We start from the raw sequence: 12,574 nt of genomic DNA on the forward strand, positions 1-12,574 counted from the left end.
TTTCCTCAGTTTGTCAGCTGTGGAAATACTAAATAAAAGTAGCTTCAGTATTCACTTACCCAAGATACATCTGTTTAGTTCATCCTCTCATCTCCAATTAATTTATATCTCTGTATTTTCCTTAAAGTTACAAAAATTAGGTGTCCACACTTTGTGAACACTACTTCCATGATTCCACTCTAACCATTATCTCATTATAAACAGAGGTTTAATTTTTTTTTTTTTGGTTCAGCATCCAAGGAAGCACTAAGAGCCACATCAATTATTTAAGTACCTGAATCACACATCAGAGCTCCACATGCAGCCTGGCAACCTATTAGCCGCGTGGTTTTGTCCGAGTGCATTCCTTGCTCTAGTCACAGCTTCTTCGTATGGAAAAGCAGAATTACTATCCCTGCCTCAAGACATTCTTTCCAGATTAAGTGAGATGATGTAGACAAAGCACCTGGCACGTGTCTGGCACTAATCAGTGCTCCGTGACAGGTGCCCAATGACATCTGCTCTCCTCTTTCCCCCACTAAATCTTACATAAGAAAAGAAATGATGACATCTCTTCTGTCCAAAGCAGCCAGCACGTCTAGAAATTAAATATCTGCACCTCAGTACCGAAGGAGAAATAATTCCGAAGATGTCTCGCACCTTCTCATAATCCCAGGCAGACAAATAGGCTCTTTATTGACACTGGAACTGCGCTGTCGGATCCAGCTGTTGTCATCATAAAGGGATGTTCTCTTCCTCATTTCTTGAAGGATTTGTTGTCTCTCCAACTCCGCTCCTGATGGGACTTGTTCCTTCTTGGGGCTTTTCTGCGATGAGCTACTGCTCCCAGGTCGGTCTAAATATCTATTGCTTCCTAAATTAAAAACATCAAAAGCTCTGGGATTAGCACATTCAAGAAAGGGATAGTGGATAAATCTCCAAATACAGTGGAGCAAAAAAAAAAAAAAAAAAAAAAAAAAAGGTGACATTGGGCACATATGCTCACATTATCAATTCTCAATGAGACTGCTGCCTCGGAACATAAAGGAACAGTCTCCTGTCGCTAGAAATTCCAATTCCACACCCAGAGGCATACCAGAGGGCTGCCTAAAAAGGAAACAACCAGCCTTGATTTCAGCAGTACTACATTACAAACTGCTCATCTAGAAAGTTTCTCTTCCACTACATCCTTCCTTCCTAAATTAAAATCAGTCAAGCACCTGCTCACTGAATGCTTGCTGTGACAACTCCGCAAGGGAACGGGCACTCTGTTCTTTCAAAAAACGTACACCCCCCCTGGGGAGACAGCGAAGACACAAACGCATGCATCTCCAGCTAACATGGCTCGAGTCTTCATGGTATAAGTCACAGAATAAGTCATGACCAAACTATAGGAATGAGAGCATATTCAATGACCGAAATGGCTTTTGTGAAATTGAAAAATAGCCAAGTAATCCAAATGATAACCAAGGAATGTTACCAGACTTGTATCTCCTGTAAAGAAACTGACAGAACTATAATTTGGATGTTGAATTGATGAATGACAATTAAGTCAGGTTTTATCCTGAAGGCTTTGTCTCCTTGGATTTGCTGATTAATTCCTGATATGGGTAAAACATCCATAACTTTGATGTATCCTCCCCATCTTAATTTGGATTAGAAAATTTCATCTAAGGATTTATTTCATTTGCTCTCCAGATTCACTGCTATTGTCTTTCTTTCAAAATTCATTCTGCCTTAGTTCATCTTCCAGTAAGCAATGAACAAGGCCACCAAAGGTTTCTTATACACGCCTATGTTTACACTGATGTATGCACACAGCTTATCAATTTGGTCAGATTTGGAATAAAATGTTCTCTATTTTAAAGATGCCTTACTGGCATAGCCAAGTTTTTCAATAAAATATTTAATAACGTCTACCGTGTGCTATACAAGAGCTTACAGTTAGTAAAGGGGAGAAAACATACATAGAAAAATAGCCAGATTAATAACATTAGTCACAAATATTAACAAAACTATTTCTGAGTGTCACACTTGTTATTACTAACAGGTCCCGTGTTTACGTTCAAGAGAGAATATGATCACTTCAGGTTAAAAAGGTTTCATGGCAGATTCAAGTACCTAAACTTTAATTTTAATGGTGGCTTAGGGGCAAATTCAGGGGAGAAGAAACTGGAAATCCAAACAGGCGAGAGCAGAGGAACCAGATCAGAAAGCATCTGATACGTTAGAAGATGAGAGAGAGAACGATTTAGTTATAGTTAAGGGCCCCTAATGGGGAAAACAGCAAAATAGGCTGAAAAGTTAAACTAGGACCAGACGATGGAAGGTCCTCTGCGTTAAGGGAAAAGGGGTGATTACAGACTATTAGAAACTGTAAATTCTACAAGCTTTAACCAGAGCTGCCATCAGACCACTGGCGCCTGTGGATGTTGTTTTGTTCACAGAGGGCTGTAAATTTTTTTTTAACATCTTTATTGGAGTATAATTGCTTTACAATGGTGCATTAGAGGGTTTTTTAAATTCCTTGTCAAACACTTAAAAGACAACATAAAAATCCAGACTTTTTTTTTTTTTAACTTCTATTTTACAACAGAAAGAGTTGGCAATCACAGGTTTCTACCTTCCCATGTGGCAGTGACAAGCTGGAACCAGGGAGTGGCTGTCCACTGAAACAGGCGTGTCCCCCAAGTTCACCTCAATCTTCATCTGGATCTTCATTCATTTACGTAACTGACCAGCACCCTACTTACTCAAAGCCTGGTAGGCAAACCCTGCTTAAAATGGGATTTTCAATAGTTTTCTTTCCTTAGTGACATAACCTCAGTTAACATGTGTTCCTAGAAATACACTTTATACTAAAAATATCAGGCTCCAAATTGTTTTTGCCAAGTTAGTAAAATCATCATTTTGAATTTTTTGAATCTTGTCATTTAAATGTCCAATTTCAGGTTTACGTGCAATTTCAGGTTTATATAACAATTTCCCTGGTACTCTGCAGAAAACTTTTCTGTCCCAATTCTTTGGAGGCAAGATGAAATCCACTATACAAAATCATATCAGCATCACTTTGCAAAATTTCCACAGATTTCCTTAGCTATTTATAATCATTTTAATCTTGCAGTACTCCCTCCATCATAAAATAAAGCCAAAATAAGCACAAGGTAATTTTGTTCTTATACACAAATGGGAAGGGGTGCTAAAAATTTGTAGTATTTTAAATATGGAATCTTAATCAACCTGAAGTATCTTGACCTTCAAAATACTGATCATAGGGTGTGATAGCATAACTAAGCAACTGCGCTGAAGAATTCTGAAAAAAATTCACATTTACCATTTTTATTTGCGGGGTAATCATCCAGTTCAGTAGTGGATCTGGATTTATTCCTAAAACACAGAACAGATTACATACATCTCATTAAGAACATCCTTTTCATATTTATGAAGTAAGAGCCCCCAAAAGATTACTTTTTAAAGCAGCTGATTTATTTCCCACGTCTGTTGAGAGCCATATTTATTTTCATACCAAGGCATTTTTCATGTTGCACAAACTAGCAGAAAACAAGACATCTCTAAAGAGAAAAGAGCTTGATGCTAGAAACAGAAGCATGTGAAAATCCTCTCCAGTTTGATGTCAGTTAAAGCCTATGATTTTTGGACCAGCTTGAATACTTTGACTCTCTTCTCTTCCAGACATCAATCTTACCAGGCTGGACAAAGCATCTGTCATCAGATCACCTAACATCAGACTGTCAGCACTTCCTTCATGCTGCCCGAGGGTCAAGAAGTCATCTTTGGGGGCATTAGGGTCCTACTCTGAAACAGCAACTCACCAAATGTTATCCTAGCATTCCAAAGAGGTACTGGAGGCACACCGGCATAGGCAACTTCTGAAAAGGCCTGACTTTGTAATGATAACCCTTGGGTCCATATACCAATACATGCGCATCTCTTTCTCACTCTCCTAGGCACAATAATTTCAAATACTAGTAATAATAATGAATAATAATATATTATATAATAATAATATACATTGTCATACATAGGTATATGCAGACGTTTATAATATATCAATACAACATATAATTATGTGTAACACACAACATATCACAACTGTTAGCAACATCCATGAATGGTTTCATTTGTATTAACATAGAAGAAAATACTTTTAATGCATGATGTCTACCTACACTCCTTAATGCCCCTCGGGCATGCTTTATCACAACTACCTACGAGTGTTTCATATTTTCCAGGATTCCTTAAGTTTCCTTTCCCTGAAATCTAATTATTTTCTCAAGGTAATGAGCTACATACATAAAGCTTATTTATATACATATATAAATAAATCATAGCTTTAAAAAAGAGAGATACACATTTTAATGATCTAAAGTTACCCAGAAACATTCACTATAAATAAGGTTATCCATCACTAGAATTTTTTGTCTAGCTTAATGTCAGCCCATTAGTACCTTTATGTATGTTGTTTTTCTTTTCCCTATCTACTCTGAGCCCTATTTAGTCATCCTGATTGCCTATAGATATGAGTCTTTCCTTATTTCTAAGGCAAACTTCCTAAAGGAGAAATTTTAGCTGTGAAAACACAAATTAATGGTCATACACTGGATATATATATAGACAGACTTTTCAGAAGTCCTTAGTGATTTCAAGAGTGCAAAGCATTTTTTAAATTCCTTTAAAATATTAAATTTAATGTTTTAGGAAATACATTACTTTTCAGGTATCTGAAATCCTATCTTCATTCCCTGAAACTGACTAGTAGTTCTAATCAAACTAAGAGAAAGGCTACAATTCTCATTTCAGATGTCCGCATGGAACTTCTGGCAAGCTTATGCCATTGCTTATAACTTCTTTAAAACAAAGCTTCAGGTAGATCGCAAAAATGAACACAAGTCTTATTCTGTGTCCATTCCCCTTGCACTGCGGCTCCTCCCACAAAGAGATAGGGTTTTTCTCCTCTCTGTGAACTTGGGCTGGCCTTGTGACTTTAGATAATAGAATGTGGCAGAAGCAATGGTGTACCAGGTCAGCCCTTAGACTGCAAGGTGCCTCGCACACCTTCTCTCTTCAATTCTCTCTCTTTTCTCTGTCCAGCCACCACGTGCAGAAGACTGCACTGGCTTGCTGGATGTTGAAAGACACATGGCTTAGTGGCTCTCATTGTCCCAGCTGACAGCCAGTCAACTCCCAAAAGCAGGATTGCTTAGTAAACTGGTGGTAGATGCACTAGGGACCCAATCAATTAAAAGAACCACCAATTGAGTTTAGTCTAAAGTGCTGACCCACGAAATCATAAGCCAAGTCACTAAGTTTAGGGGTAGTTGGTTGCACAGCAAAAGCCAGTTGATACAAAGATCAACCAGCAGGATATATTTGTATCCCACAAAAGAGGAGGCGCTAAAGCAGTCCTACAAAACATCTAGGCAAGACCTCAAATATTCTTCTGAAGCCAATTACTCCAACCAAATTACAATTAAAGTTTACACACCTGTCACTAGGAAGCAAACCTGAAGATTCTTCTTCTCTCTTTGGTATGTCATAGGAATCAACAGGCCTAAAAGATGGAAAAAGAGTTTATGCTCAAAGTATTAGACTTTAATGCCTTCCCAGAGTTTAAGAAATGGATATCAAAGTAATGTTATTCCAGCCTCTTTATGAGAATGGTCTCTGAGTTGAAAACTAAACATACAGAAGTATTTCAATCCATCCCTACAGAAAACAGACCTACTACCTCCAACAGACATTTGCAATTCACTCATTCCACAAGCATACACTGAGTGCCTGCTATGTTCTGGTACTATTCCAGGGCTGGGCTACCGAAGTAAACAAAACAAACTTACTGGCCTCATAATACATTTTAGTGGGATGGGGCAGGTTAACAGACAAGCAAATAAATGCATAATGTAAAGCAGGCAAGTGCACACTAGAGAGAAAGGGTTGGGGGAAGAGATGTGTTTCAGATGAGGTATTCTGGAAAGTCTGAGAAGGTGACATTGGAGCAGAGACTTAAAGAAAATGAGTAAGCCACACAAACACATGAGGGAAGTCTTCTCCAGGTACAGGGACTAGAAAATGCAAAAGTCCCGGGGCAGAGTAAGTCAGACATTTTCATGGAAGGAAAAGGAGGCCAGTGTGACTGTAAGCGACCAAGTGAGGGGAAGAGTGGTTGGAAGCCGGGTGGCCGAGAAGGCCGGCTGAGACGCACTTCATTCAAGCCATCGGGGCCACGGCGAGGACCCTGGATGATGTTCTCTAACGTGACAGGGAGCCATATGGGAACTCTGAGGAGGGAAGGAAGGGGACAGGATCACTGACAATGAAAAGGTTGTGTCGCCCTGCGTAGAGAGGATGGTTGGTGGGGCGCGGGAGGACCAGTTAGCTGTATCCATTCCCCGCTTCAGAGGCACCTAAGTCACATCAATTGGAAAAGCACACGCGCCCTTTGGCCGTGGGGACAGACCTTCTGTACTGGTATATTTTGATGGAAGTGTCCCTCTCTCTGTCCGCCTGGCGCTCCTGCTCGTCTGCCTCTGCCTCTGCCTGGCGCCGCGTCTGCTCCTGCAGCTTCTTCCTCAGGTCCTCGTTCACACCTTTCTCTTGCTGCTGCCCCCTCGTTTCCTCCTCTGCCGGGGTTCCTTCCCTGTCAGGTGCCTTGGACTCTTCGCCCCGGGTGGCCACAGCAGGCTCCCGTGTGGTCAGAGAAATGCTGTTTGAGTTTAGGACCATCAGCTCCTACGTGACCAGGGAGAAAAGAAACCCGTCTAAATCTGTGCATTTCTGTAATAGGCACAGATATGTCTATATTCATTTTTAAATGATACGTATTGTAGTCGGCCCGGAATTCCACTTGAAATAAGGTTAAAAGTTTTTTCACTAACAAAAATCACACATGGGTGGTGGAGCTGCAACACAGAACAGGAAGATGCACTTAGAGCCTACCGATAGGATTATTCAGTGATACGGTAGAGAAACTAGGAGAAAGGCTGAAACGTCAAAGTGAAATTCTGACACACCAGAGCCTGCTATTTTCAGAGAACTACATAGGTGAATGGGTGACAAAAGCTAGGTGAAACGGGGTAGCTTCCATTTTACAGCGAATTTCACCAACAAGGTAGAGAAGGAGGAAGAGGGCATGGGCCAACACTACCTCATTCAAGTACTTGGAATTCTCTCTCTCAGCCTCCTGCTTAGCCCTCTGCCACTCTTCCCTTAGTTTCTCCTGTTCACGTTGATATTTTTCCTACAAGATGAGATGGCATATTAATTAGTTAATAGGTTAATGATGTTAATCTCTCATTTGCATTTTGCCAGTTCTACCCTCTACCTCCATCTTTAAAGACAGAGATATTGGTTTAACCGATCAGATTGGCACCCCTAAAGTAGATAATAGCTTATACTGAGCTAAAAGGCAGACTTGGGAAAGGGCGGACATTCGGAATTGAACCCATATCCACTCTTTACTGTGGCTGTAATTCATCGAAGCCCCTAGCTAACTGGAAGGGGCACTGAATTACTCTGCAATGGACCAAGCACACAGTTTATGCAGGTGGAGGTCCTGACAAATCTCTACACCTCTCATGCATAAGAAAATCCATAAAACGATGGTGCCACATACTCTAAAAATATACAAAGGGTCTAATAAATAATTTTAAAAGGGGGACTCTGGAAATTTTCAAAATGGAAAAGTATTTCATAAAAAATGTGCTAGAGGGGCTTCCCTGGTGGCGCAGTGGTTAAGAATCCGCCTGCCAATGCAGGGGACACGGGTTCGAGCCCTGGTCCGGGCAGATCCCACATGCCGCGGAGCAACTAAGCCCGTGTGCCACAACTACTGAGCCTGCACTCTAGAGCCCGCGAGCCACAACTACTGAGCCTGCGCTCTAGAGCCAGCGAGCCACAACTACTGAGCCCACGTGCCACAACTACTGAAGCCCATGCACCTAGAGCCCGTGTTTTGCAACAAGAGAAGCCACTACAATAAGAAGCCCGCGCACTGCGACGAAGAGTAGCCCCCGCTCGCCGCAACTAGAGAAAGCCCGCACGCAGCAACAGAGACCCGACGCAGCCAAAAATAAATAAATAAATAAATTTATTTTAAAAAAATGTGCTACATATCAAAAGATTTGTTAATTAGGAGGTTATTGGCTTTTAATTTTTTTTAAGTTGCTTCTTAATGTAGGTTGACACAGAGCAGGAAAAGCTGTTGAAGCAAACTTTGCTCCTGCTGACCCGCACTACTCTGCTTTACCTGCAGCAGGCGGTCCTGCTCCTTCTGCCACCTCTCCTGCCGCTTCCGCTCCCCTTCCTGGTCCCACGCCCAGCGACTCGGGGCACTGATGGTTGGGACCGGAAGCTGCCGAGTCACAAGAGAACAGGTGCCAACAGAGAAGAATATGTTACCTCATTAAGTCACCTACTGAAGTACTTTTGCATACATAAATTATTCACATCACCCCTGGCCTATGCTGTACTAAAGGAGAGTGGGCTTTATATATCAAAATAGGTCTCTTACACAAATGAACTTATCTACGAAACAGAAACAGAGACTCACAAACATGGAGAACAGACTCGTGGTTGCCAAGGGGGGGTAAGGGGGCAAGGGACAGGGGAGGGTTGTATTGGGAGTTGGGGATTAGCAGATGCAAACTATTTTATATAGAATGGATAAACAACAAGGTCCCATTGTATAGCACAGGGAACTATTGATATATTCAATATCCTGTTATAAACCATAATGGAAAAAATATGAAAAAGAATATATATATATATATATATAACTGAATCACTTTGTTGTACACCAGAAACTAACACAACATCGTAAATCAACTATACTTCAATAAAAAAAAAAAAATAGGTCTCTTTATCTTGGAAAGATACTCCTGGATAAACTCTCATGCAGCTTAAAGTAACGGTAAGTGATGCTGTGTGCTAATTCGTCCCACCCAGGCCTCCTTGTTTATTCCAAAACCAAATGAATACTACTTACATCAGGCACCACAGAATCGGAACTTCCTATATTACAGCACGTGGTCAAGGAAAGAAAAAGAAAACTATAAATCTTCATTTCTATGAAATAATTCCTTTCAGGAAGTTGTATCACTGTCTCTATGCGAGTATACTAAGTGACATCAGTTTTTTCAAACAACAGTACATTTCTCTCTTTAGCTCCACCTGTTTGTTACTCATCTTCCAAATTCAAAGTCAGTAAAAAGAAGAGAAACAGTGGATGCCAAAGTTTCATCTTATCTCTAGGTGCTAGAGCTGAGATACTGGTGTACTTATTTCTCAGGGTTCAGGGTTCTTTTATTAATAGAGTGGATAGTATTCTCATAACTTGGCCTAATAGAAGAAAAATTGAATTTCAAATATTACAACATCTAACAAACCCAATTTTTTTACTTGCTGCTATTCAATTACATTGCGACAGGTGTAAGTCACATTTTTCAGGTCTTATTGCTAAGGAGCTACTTTTCTGAAATAAGCCAACAACAAACATATTCAAGAAACATTTCCCTTTCCACTCCTATTCTTTGAAACACAAAATATTCAGACTTCATGTGTAAACTTATGGGCAAAATGTTATTCTTTTTATTCTTAGGGGGCCTACATAATTGTGTGTGCCTGTATGTAGTACAATGATTATAAACATGTAAGCAAATTTCATAAAATACACTACCATACTGTATTTTTAAATTTTCCTGAAACCTCAGCTGTCAAATAAATTATTCACTTACACAATCATATTTTTAAGAAAACTGCTTTGAGATTTAAGAAAATATTCTTCCCTAAAATAGTCTGTTGAAGAAAAGTGCGTGAAAATGGAGATAGAAAAGGAATTGCTTTATTTTAGTCAATCTGAGCTAGGAGCATCACACAGTTTCAATTAAATTACCATAGAAAAACAAGAGTTGAACAAAAAATATCAAAAACACAAAGGACACTGAAACAAATGGACCCTTGTACATGCAGAGCTGGTAAGCTACTTCTATTTATGGTCAAAAAGAGATCTTAATTCACCAAAAGAGACTACGAATAGATTAACACAAAATACACAAATCCAGTAAGTACCATGTTATAAGGCAAGTTTGGAAATATTTTTGATAATCTTAAAAGTAAGAAATAATAACATTTTAGACACCAACAGCACACTCCCTACTGACTGTGCCATTGCATCTCAAATGTTGGATATTACTTTTAAGCTCTTGACTGCAAAGCAGAGTTCAAACTGCATTCATGAGACAGAGCATTAGACAAACGTGAAAGGGGAGGAAATGCCACACGCACAGCACATTGTAACGCAGCACTGCCCGACTACACCAACACAGAGAATCTCAAAATGTACTTGTTTCCAGATGTGACCAAATTTACAGAGCGGTCCTATTAACACTCCAAAGCCATCATCCCAATAGCAATCAACAACTCTGTTCTTTATTCAGAGCATTTTCCAAAACCCAAAATTTGACTCTAAGAAGTTGGCCAATCGTATGTTGGTGTAATCTAATATTATGCAATTTGTAGGAAGCAGTAAGGCATAAATGAAATTCCTCATTTCTTACTGTCACCCAGTGGCAAGTAGTGTGTGTTTAAACAGCATCTCAATTTTTTTAATTAAAAAAAACCCCAAAAACTTCAGAGGTATACAAAGGACACACAAAGACCCATTACCACAGAGGTAGACCCATGAACTGTAAGAAAAGCCTGATGACCCTGGGGAAAGAATGGAAATGGGTTATGTTGCTTGGTCATAATGACGGCCAAATAGAAGAGGCTCAGTGCCCAGCACCACAGACTATCAGGAAAAGAGTGGAGAGTGGGAACAATTCCATGAAAGTACATGAATTGTTAGCTTGGCAGTTTACCTTGTTCAAAAAATTGTGATCGCCTTTTTAAGTTTTTCAAAGAAATAGGTTCAGAGGCTAGTTGAAAAATACAAACAAACAAAAAAAACAAAACATCAATACCATGTCATTCATTTTAATCTCTCACCACTGGAAAACTAAATGATACTTGATACATCTTTCCATTCTGTAGCAATATTATTTTTAAAATGATAAAATTGATAGCCATAGAAGATAGGGATTATTTCAATGCACAAAGACACGCATAGTTTTAGTAGTCTATACTACATTCAAATTAGTAAAAGGAACTAATATTTTAATTAATAAATTTTAGTAGGTAGCATCACAGTTTCATAGAAGCTGAAGTACCATCTTCCGTGCTAGATCACACCCCTCTAGGGAAATGGAAATTAAAGTGTTTTTGCTTAGGTTAATCAATTCAAAATCTTTTCTACTACAGGAAGAACTGTTTACAACTAAGCTCTTTCATAGTACTAGTGAGTAAAAAAGGAACTAAAAAATAATGGGGAGGAGGACAAGAAAATAAATATCCAGAGAACAATTCTAAAAAAAACCCAAATGCTAAAATTAAAATATTCTTCTAACTAGACTATTTTGCCCTAGTTTCCAAGATCTTATAGCCCCTAACTTTACATAAAGCAAATAGAGTTCAATCAGATAAAAAAGAAAAAGGAAATATTCTGACTTCTACAGATCTGTCACAAGATTATGGCAAATGATTATTATACTTCAGTTTATTCATAAAATGTAAATGTAATTATTATTTGACACTAGTTGATATTTACTTATCTAAACAAAACCCTCAAATGACAGGGCCTGTGTATCACCCCACAGTCACTAACAAGTGCTCTGCTGAGCCACTGACAGAACGGGATCCGCACATCTTAGATTAAAATATCATGAAGAAAAAAGCAGTCATGTTCACTTTTAAAAACTCCTTTGACAAAGAATGCAATATCAAACAGTTAAAATATAGTCACTTATAATTATCAGAAATTAAATACATAAATAATCAATAAAGGAAGGGAAATTTATAAACTTGGTTTGATTTTGACATAAGGTATTATGAACTGACAAATGCAGATTCAAAACCACCAAACCACTGAGAAAACCTAGACCTGTGCCTGGCAGTCTAGTTTCATGCTAAGAGAAGCTTCGTCTTCTCTGGGTTTCTTCCCCTGCCTATGCGGACCAGACCTTTCTTATTTATTTTGTATGCCTAAGCCATAGCACACAGCATGTGGAAGCTCAATTATTTGTAGATAGACAGCAGAAGGAAGGGAGTGATGACTCCATCATACAAAATTTCCCTAGATGCTATGTCTGCTTTTTCATTACAGATGGGTACTTCTGCTAACAACTGTTATTGCCACTGGCATTTCCTTATTACTAGCTGCTTCCAGGCTTGTCCCTTTCACAACATAAAGGGGAGAAAGGAAACCTCGTATTTAACTAAGATTCCCTTTGCCAGCACACCATAGCGAGAAGGCTGATGGCCTCGGGCAAACCAGTCTTTCTTATTTGGATTAGACGCGCAGGCACTCAAAGCTCCTGGACAGACTGCCAAAGCTTTGTTTGCAGTTCCTGGACTATTCAACACTGGAAATGAATGCCCTTCCACCTGGCTGCAACTGGTTCTGTGTGCTAACCTCTGAGTTTCAACTTGCAGTGGATCAGTTTTGCTTTCACTCACAGATACTAATTTTTATAGTAGCAGA

General features: G+C 39.3%; 1 protein-coding gene across 21 annotated transcripts in view; it reads right to left on the reverse strand.

Annotated features, from left to right (window-relative positions):
* The window catches only part of LMO7 (LIM domain 7), a 195,668-nt gene that overhangs the window by 7,867 nt on the left and 175,227 nt on the right, over positions 1-12,574 (reverse strand). For 14 of the 21 annotated variants that reach the window (XM_082434769.1, XM_082434768.1, XM_082434758.1 and 11 more), the window contains 8 exons: positions 10,857-10,913; positions 8,984-9,009; positions 8,246-8,350; positions 7,145-7,237; positions 6,458-6,729; positions 5,486-5,551; positions 3,314-3,366; positions 640-853 (listed from right to left, as the gene is read on the reverse strand). In XM_082434769.1, coding sequence (XP_082290895.1) covers positions 640-853; positions 3,314-3,366; positions 5,486-5,551; positions 6,458-6,729; positions 7,145-7,237; positions 8,246-8,350; positions 8,984-9,009; positions 10,857-10,913 — 886 coding nt within the window. Of the gene's footprint in view, positions 1-639; positions 854-3,313; positions 3,367-5,485; positions 5,552-6,457; positions 6,730-7,144; positions 7,238-8,245; positions 8,351-8,983; positions 9,010-10,662; positions 10,705-10,856; positions 10,914-12,574 lie in introns of all 21 variants that reach the window. The other 7 variants (XM_082434761.1, XM_082434760.1, XM_082434765.1 and 4 more) reach the window with 4 other exon arrangements.

Source organism: Balaenoptera physalus (assembly GCF_965194825.1).
Source record: "Balaenoptera physalus genome assembly, chromosome: 18".
NCBI classification, from domain to species: Eukaryota; Metazoa; Chordata; class Mammalia; order Artiodactyla; family Balaenopteridae; genus Balaenoptera; species Balaenoptera physalus.